Here is a 13,881-nt window from a genome sequence, read left to right on the forward strand (position 1 = left end):
GTTTCCAGTCAGCTGTTTTGATGGGACTGTTGAGCACAGAAACATGTTAATGGTCCTGAGAATAACACTCTCCTCTCTCCCCTCTCCTATGGTTCAGGCCATTGGTTGACCGGCGATCGTGAAGAGGTCCTCGGGAATGGTCCATGGAAGGCCATAGGTGTTTCTTTCATTGTTCTCTTTATTTTATCAGTTGTAGTTAATATTTACCAATTTACCAAAACTAATAACTGTAGGAATGGTCATGGTCAACAAGCAGAACCTGATTCTGATAGTTTGGATCAAAGCGGTGCCTATCGGTCCTGTCCCCATCGTGATGCCGCTGTACAGCTGAACGTACCGTCTTTCGGTTGAGCGACATCCACTTTTGGTCATCTGAAGGTGTGCAGTTGTATCGGAAACAGTTTACTTTTGATACAACATTTCTACGAGAGAGTAGTTATTTATGTTAGTTATGGAACATGGAAACGACCTCAAATGGCTGTTTCGGGTTATGTGTTCCTCGGGAGCATCTTTTCATGGTGCTCCACCTAGATCACTCAGGTCCTCTGGCACTGGCCTCTTAGTTACCTATGGCCCCCCCCCGCTCTGGAACAGCCTGCCAGAGGAGCTGAGGATGTCACAATCTGTGAACACATTTAAAGGTCCCATGGCATGAAAATCACTTCACTTTATGAGGTTTTCTAACATTAACATGAGTTCCCCTAGCCTTCCTATGGTCCCCCAGTATCTAGAAATGGCGTTTGGTGTAAAACGAGCACTAGGTATCGTGCTCCGCCTTTGATTGATGAAAGCTCAGACGCTCAGATTTTGAATTTGGCCCCATGTGTCTTCATACGGGGCCAAGTTACTTCCCCTTCCTCTGCCTTGCCCGCCCATAGAGATCGGCCTGACAATGGTGTGTGTGTGTGTGTGTGTGTGCGTGTGTATGTGTGTGTGTGTGTATGTGTGTGTGTTGCAACGCAAGTGTTGTACACTTCTTTGTTATTTGGATAGCCGTACTGCTGTTGGTGTTATGGCGCAAAACCCGTCTGGTTCTCTGACGTCGTAGTGGGGGTTATCTCAGCCATGGTTGAGAAAGATTTGGGGGAGAGGAACTTTGGCTTTGACTCCCTGAAGTCGCCTACATGAACCGCGACATGGAGAAGGGGATTGTTGACCGCGATTGTCTCCGGCCGGGTCCCCGCTGCCTGCGGCCCCTGCCCCCCCCCGCCGAGAGGCACCACCACTGCCGCCGCGAGGCCGCGGTGCTCCGGCAGGAGCCACACCCCCACCCTCCACCTTGACCCACCTCTAAGAAGCGGCACGCTTGTGTAAAGCCCATTGCGGGACTGGCTCGTAGTGGCTGTAATTCTGCACCAAGGCTGAATTTCTTGAACGTCTTCCAGTACTGTATTAGGGGCCCACTAACGGCTATGTAAAACCATAAATTAAGTAGCATGCCATAGGAACTTTAAAAGAAACCTTAAAACATAACTAGTTCGGCATTCTCTTATTCTATTTTATTCATTTATTTTTGTTTATTTTCATTGTATTGTTAAGCACCACACAATCTCCAGGAGCTGCTGGAGACCATAGAGGCGGGGGAGGATCACCCCTTAGAGGGGGGGGGCTGACTGAGTGAGAGACTGGGTACAAAGAAGTTTATCATGATTATTGAGTTGTGTTTTTCGATTCGTTAATTTAACTGACAGGTCGTTTGTTTGCCATATCTTTCTCGTTTTGTTACCAGGTTTATGAGATTAGGTCAATTCAATTAATAAAAAAGTTTTATCCAATCGTTGTCGGTTATTTTCATCTGAAAATCATCCTTTGATTTCAGTCCATGGTTAAAAGTGCACCTTAAGGTTCAAGATGTTCAGTCTGCCCTCATGTCAATCACCACAGGTCCAAAGCACCACGTTCAGTGTGGCCAACTTAGAGATTTTGTCGCTATATTTAGCGACTTTTCAGACACCTTTGGCGACTTTTTTTTTTTTTTAAGCGACAAGCGACAAATCTAGCTTATTTTTCTGTTATTGGCGACTTTTTGAGGTGAAAGCACGTAGGCCTATCGCTATTATCTCTTTACAACGATCAGCGGGTGCCTGCGCGGCCCCTCCCCCGTCTCAAAGCACTTACAGGCGGCCCAGTCCTCGCGCAGCAGTCCCTCCCAGCTGCTCTGTTAGCAGGAGCTAACAGGAGACGTTCACGCCTCGGCATCCGGGCTGCAAATGAATCCGCGTCCCGGCCAGCAAGCCGCCGCCGACTGATCCCGCCCCCTGGTTACAGTCAGGGCGGGATAATGTCATATTTTCTTTGTTTAAATAAAATAATAAATCACTGCACTAAATAAATCACTGTTACAGTTTGACTCGCACTGCCTCAGGCTCAGTCACTACTCACCTCACCTTGTCCTCGGTGCGTGTGTGCCTTTCTGTGACAAATAGGCTACACAAACTTTCTTTACCATGTCGCAGTCAAAACTGTACCAACACAAATATAGAAAAGAGTGGGAAGCAAACACTGCTTTTAAGGGCTGGATAAAGCCGTTTATTGGAGACGATACACTAGCATACTGTCACTATTTCTGTGCCATAAACTATGTTTTTCTTAAAACGAGGTTGATACCATGCAAACTTTGTCATGTACAGGGCCTTATATCAAGTCGTGTAAGTCTCCCTTGGATGGTGATGAAATTAGGGCTATAATGTTTTATGATGGCTATGGAGAAAACGAATGGGTTTTTTACTTCCGGTTATGTAAATTATGTGATGACGTCATCTAGCGACTTCTAGCGCCGGGGAGCCAATAGCTACTTTTCTTACTAAAGAGTTGGAAACACTGAAAGGTAGACGAGGAGGCTAGGCTAACTTAGGGTGACCATGCGTCCGTATTTCCCGGGACATGTCCGTATTTCACGTCCTGTCCCGGGTGTCCCGGGTTATTTTTAGAAAGTGAGGAAATGTCCTGGTTTTTAAAATTACCTTCTTTGGACCATTACATTTACATGCACTAGGGCACTGCCCACGGCGCTGCGTGCGACGTTGCCTAATCCCCGCCCCAATGCTGTCAGCCCTATTAATTAGAACGTAGACAACGTGACTGTCAGTCATACGCAAGCAACATGCCGAAGCGCAAGTGCTCGTTTACCGACGAATTACAAAAGAGTTTCCCGGCTTTCAGACCGGGTCGAGACAAATGGGAAGGCTTGTGCACAGTGTGCAAAGCAGGCACATATGTCTCGGTGTCCAATGGAGGTGCAAAAGATCTGAAAATCCACCTGGACACCGAGAAGCACAAAACAGCTGTCCGAGGCGAGGGTAGTGCTAGCTCGAACACAAAGTACTTTCTCAGACCAGGGAACGAGGATGCAGTGAATGCAGCGGAGGCTTTTACTGAAAAGCATTTTTAATAAACCAACTGTAAATATCTTGTTCTATCTATATAATATAATATACCGGTATAATTGAATAATAATAAAATAGGCCTACTATTAAAGCAGCAGCATCCTCCACATGACCACCCACCCCCCAGCCGCCCCACCTTCAACCCCCCCCCGACAAGGTGTCCTGGTTTTCCCAAATGAAAATATGGTCACCCTAACTGCACCGGAGCAAATGTGTATCAAGCTCAGGTTTATCAAGCTAACGTTTATCTGGGACGAGGAGAAGCTGAGATATTGTATATTCATGACATGATGGAAAGTTTAATCAGGCTGAACCCCGAGCGCAAGAACACTCGATCGGGAGTATCAACTTCAGGTAAGACCACTTTTGAAATGCACATTAGCCTAGTAGCTGTTGGTTTAATGGTCATGCCCTTGCTTTGCCTTTGAATACGAACTATGTCGGTGGTCGATGCTCTTATCATGAAGTTATTTAATACATCTGGCTTTCATAACTATGGGTGTATGGACACGCGCTATACAAGTGGGTTCGAGTTCCGAGGTCATCAAGTGTGCAACTTGTTTTTTAAAGGCAACAATCATGGCAGAAGACAAACTCATCCAATGTACATTTTTCAGCATAATGTATACGTATCTTTTTCATATTGCTGGGGATGACGTAAAATGTTCAGATCTGCACATTTTGCGTGATTTCTCTCTTCCCCCCCCCCCCCCCCCACACACCGTGTGTGTGTGTGTGTGTGTGTGTGTGTGTGGGTGTGGGTCTGGGTATGCGCGCGCGCGTTGAGTGAGTGTGCCGACTACGGTCTGAGTCAAAGAACAGGAAAGGTTAACGCTAATTTTTTTTTACAAGAAAGTCCTCTTTTACTTCGAATAACCTGATTTATGGAAAAATAAAGACGGATGAGATTAAATAACAAACATGTAAAACAACAACAAAACAATGAGAAATCTCAAAAACAAAAGGGACACATAAAAGTTACCCCAGCTTCCCAGGAAACCCCAGACATGGGAACGCAGCTGTATACTGACACCTGCTGCCATAGATATGTATTTAACCAAGACCTCAGAATTTCTTCCAAGTCCGACCCAGAAAGAAGGAATTGAACAGAAGGTAACAGTGTGTCATACTCTTTAATTAGTTCAGTCATTTGGTTATTGGTTGATAGCCTAGGCTACATAAGACACCTTGTAATTTTGTTTGAGGATGGCTTCCAAACCATGAGAAAACCTTTAGGGTCTATATCGCGGGAATAGCTTACTTGGACCCCGCTCAATGCCAAATGTGATTTTATTTGGCCTAATGACAGATATTAAAGTAACAACGATATTAATGACTCAGAATGAAATACTTTAAACTGTAACATAGCCTATGGATTATGTAGCCTATAAGCCAAGAGATTCAGTAAATTGATATTGACTGGTTCTTGCCGTGCTTAGCTTGAAAGGCACTTGTAATATAAATCAAATATAGGTTAAGCAACACCAAACTAACTAAGTTCTAGTTGGATTCCAACAAGGTCCACAGTCCACACAGAGAGGCAGAGAGACGGTAGACAAATGGTAGGAGGGAGAGAGACTAGAAGAGTTTCTGGAAAGGATCATGGAAGAGAGAAGTTCTCTGAAAAGCTCGTTGAGGTATCTTTCCGCCATCTTTCTCCTTGTTCAGATGTTGAAAATCCCATACAAATGCACATTAGATGTTCTCGTTCATTTTGATACCCTGGCCGTAATTTTAGGTTAAGTATTGAGCAGTACAAGCTCTAATAAGCCAATGAAACTAAATAGCGGAGTATCTGCATTAATTGCGTTAAAGAAACAGTAATAAAACAAACGTAACGTTATTTTAAAATGACAGCACTAGTTTGAGGTATTTATTTGCTTTGTCAGACCTTAACCAAAACTTTATCTTCCTAAATATTTATAGTTTTCTTTTATCACAGACACATATATTGGTAGATGTTATTTTATTTACCTTGACATTTTTCGACGCGTTCTTATCAGCTGATGTGAAGACGGAAATATATCCTTCGAAACATGTCAAGGTTAGTTAGCTAGTTTTGATAGGGCAATATGCAAAGCGTCTTAGAGTACCATATTAAGCGCTATATCAATTTTATTTATTATTATTATTATTAAGGTAAAGAAAATAACATCTACCAATATATGTGTCTGTGATAAAAGAAAACTAAATATTTATCTCGTGTAGACACAAAGAATGCATTGCAACCACTTCATTTTCCTCTTCCCAAACGCGTGCATTTCACTAAACTTTTCACGCCCAACTAAAAGACGCAAGGGAGCAGCGATCAACAGAGAACGGTGCACGGAGGATGTTGTAGATCATGCTGCACTACAGTCAATGCGGTTGGTCCGAATCGATAGATCGGGAGATGGATCTAACATGCATGTTTTCTGTATATTCTGTGGTCTAGTAGTGAGTGATTTGGCAAACAAAAGTTGATTAATATCATCTTTAAAAAGATGGGCTATTTCTGGCGTGATATTTCTTCCGTGAGATTGATGCTGAAAGCGTTAGTGTCACCACGCCAGATGAATGAGAGTTGGCAACCCTTGTTTGAGACCAATACTTAGACATGTGTCTCACTCTTACTGGTTTAAAGTCGTAGTGGATGATTTTTGAATACATTGTTGGGTTAACTCCATTGTCGTTCATTTTCGTAGGTTCGTGATTACAATATTTTGGGTTTATTGAACCAACTGGGGGTTAAATGTTTGATACTGTATTAGTTCCTTTGAGCTGGGCCAAACTGTAGGGACGAGAGAGAGAGAGAGAGAGAGAGAGAGAGAGAGAGAGAGAGAGAGAGAGAGAGAGAGAGAGAGAGAGAGAGAGAGAGAGAGAGAGAGAGAGAGAGAGAGAGAGAGAGAGAGAGAGAGAGAGAGAGAGAGAGAGGAGCTCCGCGAGAGCTCCGAGAGAGCGAGAGAGAGAGAGAGAGAGAGAGAGAGAGAGAGAGAATTCAGGTTGTGTGGGAGGGGGAGAGAGAGAGGGAGAGGGAGAGGGAGGAGGGAGAGAGAGAGGATTCAGGTTGTGTGGGAGGGGGAGAGAGAGAAGGGAGAGGGAGAGAGAGAGAGGATTCAGGTTGTGTGGGAGGGGGAGAGAGAGAAGGGAGAGGGAGAGAGAGAGAGGATTCAGGTTGTGTGGGAGGGGGAGAGAGAGAGAGGATTCAGGTTGTGTGGGTGGGGGAGAGGGAGAAGGGATTCAGGTTGTGTGGGAGAGGGAGAGGGAGAGGGAGAGGGAGAGGGAGAGAGAGAGAGGATTCAGGTTGTGTGGGAGGGGGAGAGAGAGAGGGGGGAGGGAGAGAGAGAGAGAGGATTCAGGTTGTGTGGGAGGGGGAGAGAGAGAGGGGGAGAGAGGGAGGATTCAGGTTGTGTGGGAGGGGGAGGGGGAGAGAGGATTCAGGTTGTGTGGGAGAGAGAGAGGGAGAGGGAGAGAGAGAGAGGATTCAGGTTGTGTGGGAGGGGGAGAGAGAGAGGGAGAGGGAGAGAGAGAGAGGATTCAGGTTGTGTGGGAGGGGGAGAGAGAGAGGGAGAGGGAGAGAGAGAGAGGATTCAGGTTGTGTGGGAGGGGGAGAGAGAGAGGGGGAGAGAGGGAGGATTCAGGTTGTGTGGGAGGGGGAGAGGGAGAGGGGGGGAGAGGGAGGATTCAGGTTGTGTGGGAGGGGGAGAGGGAGGGAGAGGGAGAGAGAGAGAGAGAGGATTCAGGTTGTGTGGGAGGGGGAGAGAGAGAGGGGGAGAGAGAGAGGGGGGGAGAGGGAGGATTCAGGTTGTGTGGGAGGGGGAGAGGGAGGGAGAGGGAGAGAGAGAGAGAGGATTCAGGTTGTGTGGGAGGGGGAGAGAGAGAAGGGATTCAGGTTGTGTGGGAGGGGGAGAGAGGTTCAGCGGCTCGGGCGGGGAGCCTCTCGCTCCTTTAAAGCGCTAGTCGGGCGCCTCTTTCTCAGCTGGAGATGTCTGCGGCGTGTTCCCCCCTCGGCCTGTGTGCTCTGTTAACTAGGGGTGTGCCAAAATATCGATACTGCGACATATCGCGATATTTCGTCTTGCGGGACGTTATCGATATGCTGACGCCAAATATCGATATTTAAAGGTCCCATGACATGAAAATCTCACTTTATGAGGTTTTCTAACATAAATATGAGTTCCCCTAGCCTGCCTATGGTCCCCCAATTGCTAAAACTTGCGTTTGGTGTAAAACGAGCACTAGCTGTTCTGCTCGCCTTTGAAAAAACGGAGGCTCAAGTGCGCTGATTTGGAATGTCTGTATTCTTGACGTCATCAGGAATCTCAGCTCCTCCCCTTACTCTGCCTGGCCCGCCCAGAGACGTTGGCCCACCAATGAGACTCGACCGTGCGAGCGCCACATGTGTGTGTGTTTGTGTGAATACACACACTGTAACGCAAGTGTTTCTTGTCGGTTCTTTGACGTGTCTTGTATTTCCACAACGAGACTGTTGTGGGGGTTATGTTATCTCAGCCATGGTTGAGAAGGAATTGGGAGAAAGGAACTTTGGCTTTGACTGGCTGAAGTACATGAACTGCGTCATGCCGCCGGTTGCCGCGAGGCACCATCGCCCGGCAGCGGGCAGCCGGCAGCAGGCAGCGCGCGGTTCAGTCGACTTCAGGTTGATGTGAAAGTGGAAGAACCAGAGACGTCGCAGAACCCGACAAAGTCGTTTGTGATTCATTATATCGTCTGGAGGCGCACACCGCTTTTGGCCATGATAATATGTATTAAATGATATAGATTTCTATGTATTATATGATATTATTTAGATATAGAGCTCCAGGACTGTATCGCAAGTGTTGTACACTTCCTTGTTATTTGGATAACCGTTCTGTCGGACTCTCGTCTCTGGTATTTCTACAACGAGACTCGTATTGGGGGTTATCTCAGCCAAGGTTGAGAATGAATTGGGGGGAAGGAACTTTGGCTTTGACTCCCTCAAGAACAAGAACCACGACATGGAGGAGAAAGGGATTGTTGGCGGCGAATGTTTCCAGCTTGAGACCCGCGGCGCTGAGGGACCACCGCCGGAGGCGGAGGTGCCTATGCGCTGCCCGGGAACAATCCCTTTCTCCTCCTTGTCGTGGTTCAGTCTACTTCACATTGATGAGGACGTTGAAGAACCAGGAACGTTGGAGAACCCAACGCGGTCGTTTGAGATTCATAATATCGGCTCACACATCTTTTGGCGGTTATAATATATATTATATGATATAGATATCTATGTAGGCTATATGATAATATTTTGATATAGAGCTCCAGGACTCCCGTGTGTTCTAGAATATTTACAGAACACGGCTAAAGGCTGTGTGCGCCTCGCCATTGCGATACATCCACTGTAAACAGAGCGAATGAAACTAAGCAATGAAATGTTTTCTGCATTTATTTTGTTTTCTAATTTTCTGTTACTTTGCATAAAATGTTTTTGTAATAAATTCTGAATTTCTTCAGTGACACAGATATCGTGATGTATCGTGGGTGAAATTTCTTGCAATATATCGATAATCGCTGTATCGTGATATTATCGTTATCGTGGGTAAAATATCGTGATAGTATCGTATCGTGGGGTACCTAGTGATACCCAGGGGTGTGCCAAAATATCGATACTGCGACATATCGCGATATTTCGTCTTGCGGGACGTTATCATATGCTGACGCCAAATATCGATATTCAAAGGTCCCATGACATGAAAATATGAGGTTTTCTAACATAAATATGAGTTCCCCTAGCCTGCCTATGGTCCCCCAATTGCTAAAACTTGCGTTTGGTGTAAAACGAGCACTAGCTGTTCTGCTCGCCTTTGAAAAAACGGAGGCTCAAGTGCGCTGATTTGGAATGTCTGTATTCTTGACGTCATCAGGAATCTCAGCTCCTCCCCTTACTCTGCCTGGCCCGCCCAGAGACGTTGGCCCGCCAATGAGACTCGACCGTGCGAGCGCCACATGTGTGTGTGTTTGTGTGATTACACACACTGTAACGCAAGTGTTTCTTGTCGGTTCTTTGACGTGTCTTGTATTTCCACAACGAGACTGTTGTGGGGGTTATGTTATCTCAGCCATGGTTGAGAAGGAATTGGGAGAAAGGAACTTTGGCTTTGACTGGCTGAAGTACATGAACTGCGTCATGCCGCCGGTTGCCGCGAGGCACCATCGCCCGGCAGCGGGCAGCCGGCAGCCGGCAGCGCGCGGTTCAGTCGACTTCAGGTTGATGTGAAAGTGGAAGAACCAGAGACGTCGCAGAACCCGACAAAGTCGTTTGTGATTCATTATATCGTCTGGAGGCGCACACCGCTTTTGGCCGTGATAATATGTATTAAATGATATAGATTTCTATGTATTATATGATATTATTTAGATATATAGCTCCAGGACTGTATCGCAAGTGTTGTACACTTCCTTGTTATTTGGATAACCGTTCTGTCGGACTCTCGTCTCTGGTATTTCTACAACGAGACTCGTATTGGGGGTTATCTCAGCCAAGGTTGAGAATGAATTGGGGGGAAGGAACTTTGGCTTTGACTCCCTCAAGAACATGAACTACGACATGGAGGAGAAAGGGATTGTTGGCGGCGAATGTCTCCAGCTTGAGACCCGCTGAGGGACCACCGCCGGAGGCGGAGGTGCCTAAGCGCTGCCCGGGAACAATCCCTTTCTCCTCCTTGTCGTGGTTCGGTCTACTTCACATTGATGAGGACGTTGAAGAACCAGGAACGTCGGAGAACCCAACGCGGTCGTTTGAGATTCATAATATCGGATCACACATCTTTTGGCGGATATAATATATATTATATAGATATCTATGTAGGCTATATGATAATATTTTGATATAGAGCTCCAGGACTCCCGTGTGTTCTAGAATATTTACAGAACACGGCTAAAGGCTGTGTGCGCCTCGCCATTGCGATACATCCACTGTAAACAGAGCGAATGAAACTAAGCAATGAAATGTTTTCTGCAGTTATTTTGTTTTCTAATTTTCTGTTACTTTGCATAAAATATTTTTGTAATAAATTCTGAATTTCTTCAGTGACACAGATATCGTGATGTATCGTGGGTGAAATTTCTTGCAATATATCGATAATCGCAGAATCGCTGTATCGTGATATTATCGTTATCGTGGGTAAAATATCGTGATAGTATCGTATCGTGGGGTACCTAGTGATACCCAGCCCTTAACCTGGGTTTTGTTGACCTGTGAGTATCATTTTAATCAGTTAACATCTAGTTTGCTCTACTAACCGCGTTTGTGTTGTCTCCTCGGACGGGTCCGAACTGTCTCTCTTTTTAGGTCTTACCTGTTGTGACCCCGGGTAGTAAGAGCACATATAGAGAGAGAAAGGGCGAGAGTGAGAGTGTGCACAAAGACAGAGCGCGTGTGCGCAGAGAGAGCGAGCACCAGCGGCGCTTCCCAGACAGACATCTTCAGCTACACACTGCTGATAGTACGCGACTGTTGTCGCGTACTATCAGCAGTGTGTAGCTGAACATGTCTGTGGCGTATCTGTCCCTCGGCCTGTGTGCTATTTGGACCTGTGTTGTGTTGACCTGTGAGTATCAGGTTAATTAAGTTAACATCTAGTTAGTGATGCGTCTCCTCCGGCTCCGCTCCGTCCCCCTCTCGGACGGGTCCGAACTGTCTCTATTTTTAAGTGTTTTAAAACCTTTCCAGTGTCGAATCTGTTATGGAATAGTCGGAATGAAAAACGGGCAAATACTCTGTTGAAAGGCTGCAAAACGAACTTTTAAATTCACTGGTGCTCTCTCTTCAGCGGGTTCTCAAAGATTCAATGTGTTTTTCCATGAGGACTCGTGTGAGTAAGCCTACAGTGAGTTCTTTATAAACCCGATGCATTCCCGGAAAGTGAGAGGCAAATCTCCACCCAAAGGTTTTTATTGGGATCCCCGTCTTGAATTAAGACGCATGATAGTTCTGTGTTCACGGCCTGGTGATGTTGTGGATTTAAACAACACATTCTAACACTTTATCAATATACGAGACGTCGAGAAGGTTTGAAAGATAAAGACTTTATAAACCCCTTGCGATCCCGGGAAGTAAGAGACAAACCTCCACCCAAAGGTTTTTATTTGGTTCACTGTTGCTTTGTCCACTAAAAATATGCCACATCATGGTGCACTCCAGTGTGCTGTAGGGTCGGCGAAGGAACCACACGGCAGTCAGATTACACCGCACGACCACGAGAACTGCCTTTATTGAACCCCACAGAACACACAACCAACACAGGGCTTGCTTATCCCACCACCCTAAAAATCCACAGTCGCCACTCGCCACAGTACCTACCCACCTGCCTGCCTGCCCAGGCCCATCTACAAATAGGCATTCTGTCTGTCTATCTACGTATCTACTCTGTCTGTCCAGTGTTTATGTTTCCATACATACACACGTGTATCTGTAGTGTGTATTATACCCAGTAAGCTTACCTAAACGGCTTGTTTGCCCTTGTAAGGTCTTGTTGGTCCTTTTTGTAGCATCGTAACCAGATCAAAAATGGTACGATGATTAACTGTGTTCTTAATGTTACCACCGGCCTCAGAAACAACCACTGAATATAACAGTGCCCAGATGGCGTTCCCTGAGCCTAAATACAGAGGTGTATTGAGACACTTGTTGCATCAATTGTGTTTTCAAGCAGGTGCTGGCATTCCTGAGGTGGTCACCAATCTGGGGGACACTGACACTGAGGTGTTCACCAGAGAAGGAGAAGATGCCATCTTACCGTGTGGTCTGGGTGCCCCTGTGAACCTGAAGGATGAGTGTTTGACTGGAAGAAGGAGCAGCAGGAGGTGTTCTTCTATGAAAAGGGCAAGCATTACGACAACGGCAAGCGTGGACAAGACCTCCAGTTCGGGGGCAGGGTGCACCTTCTCCCAGGGGCGCTGCAGGCCGGTAACGCCTCTGTGATCCTGTCCAGTGTGACCCAGGCCGACGGCGGAGTGTATTCTTGCTACTTCCCACGTCGGAAACTGACGAGATGGATCCGGCTGACTGTAGGTGAGTGAATGGTTCCGGTTCGTTCAAGTCTCTCGCTCTCAGCTCTCACCTACAGCACCTTTAAGTTTAATTTGACCGTATGGGTTCTTTGTCAAAAAGATTATAAAAAGGAAACAGACCTGTTTATCTTTTTAGAGCGCGTCCCTGATCACACTCCCCCAAAAATCAGGAAGGCGGGTGAGTTAGATTTCTGCTGATTACCGCACCCCTCCCTCTGTGTACCACGAGGTCGAGGGCTGGGTCTAGGGGTAGGGTGTAGAGTTAGACTGAGGGGTAAGGGTCTAGGGGTAGGGTGTAGGGTTAGACCAGGGGTAAGGGTCTAGGGGTAGGGTGTAGGGTTAGACCAGGGGTAAGGGTAAGGGTCTAGCTCTCACGTCAATCACCACAGGTCCACAGCACCACGTTCGGTCCACCCACATTGTGTCAACAGGCACGCGACAGAAATGGCCGAATTCCTGAAATCCGGATTCCGGATTTCATGATGAACCCCTCAAGTGCAGAATTTAACCGTTAAAAATAGCAGAATTAACCCGTTAAAAAAGCATTAGGAACCGAATAAACTGACAGCAGCACACGCACTGATAACGTAAAGGTAGACGAGGACCAGGAGACGATGAGGCTATAGGGCAAACTGCACCCAAGTAAATGTGTATCAAGCTCAGGTTTTCAAGCTAACGTTTATCTGGGACGAGGAGAAGCTGAGATATTGTATATTCACGACATGATGAAAAGTTTTATCAGGCTGAACCCCGAGCGCAAGAACACTCGGGAGTATCAACTTCAGGTAAGACCACTTTTGAAATGCACATTAGCCTACTAGTAGCTGTTGGTTTGATGGCCATGCCCTTGCTTTGCCTTTGAATACGAACTATGCCGGTGGTCGATGCTCTTATCATTAAGATATTTAGTAAATCTGGCTGTCATAACTGGGTGTAACAGGGAGAGCGTTCGCCGACTGGGTGACCGACCCTTCCTCCGCCCCGTCTACTCTAAGTGGGAGATTAGCAGCGGTGCTGAATAAATAGGGCACAGGTTTCACGGGAGGCACTCGCCTGTCTTGCTGGGACCACTCGTGGGGATTTCTTGTCTCTTGTCCCCCCTGCACCGTGTTGCAGAACGTTACAGGTATGCGCTCTGATTCCTCTACTAACGCTGTTGGTTCTCTGAGTTGGAGAAGTTAGAATGTTCTGTTTATCTTCTAGCCACGGTGGCGTACTGCTCTTCCGGGATTGTAACACGGCCGTATACCGGCATTAAGTTAGTTTAATATTCAACATTCATTTAACATTCAAAATACAAACCTATAATGCGCTTCAACCATTTGAGTGAATGATGTCAAACAAACTGTATAATACAGACAATAATAACCCCCATGTGCCACAAGGCTTGTTTTTCAAATATATTTTTTCAGCATTTTTTTACAATTAATATAAAATGTATAAATAAACGTATTATGCTCCTTGA

The 13,881-nt window shown here is 46.3% G+C and overlaps 1 protein-coding gene across 1 annotated transcript in view; it reads left to right on the forward strand.

Moving 5' to 3' along the window:
- The window catches only part of LOC115532652 (uncharacterized), a 51,008-nt gene extending 49,233 nt beyond the window's left edge, over positions 1-1,775 (forward strand). The window contains exon 6 of the mRNA XM_030342524.1: positions 98-1,775. Within this exon, the coding sequence (XP_030198384.1) occupies positions 98-351 (254 nt within the window). The 3' untranslated portion in view covers positions 352-1,775. The remainder of the gene's footprint in view (positions 1-97) is intronic.
- Positions 1,776-13,881: the final 12,106 nt, after the last annotated feature.

This window comes from Gadus morhua, chromosome 19 (genome assembly GCF_902167405.1).
Source record: "Gadus morhua chromosome 19, gadMor3.0, whole genome shotgun sequence".
Classification (NCBI taxonomy): domain Eukaryota; kingdom Metazoa; phylum Chordata; class Actinopteri; order Gadiformes; family Gadidae; genus Gadus; species Gadus morhua.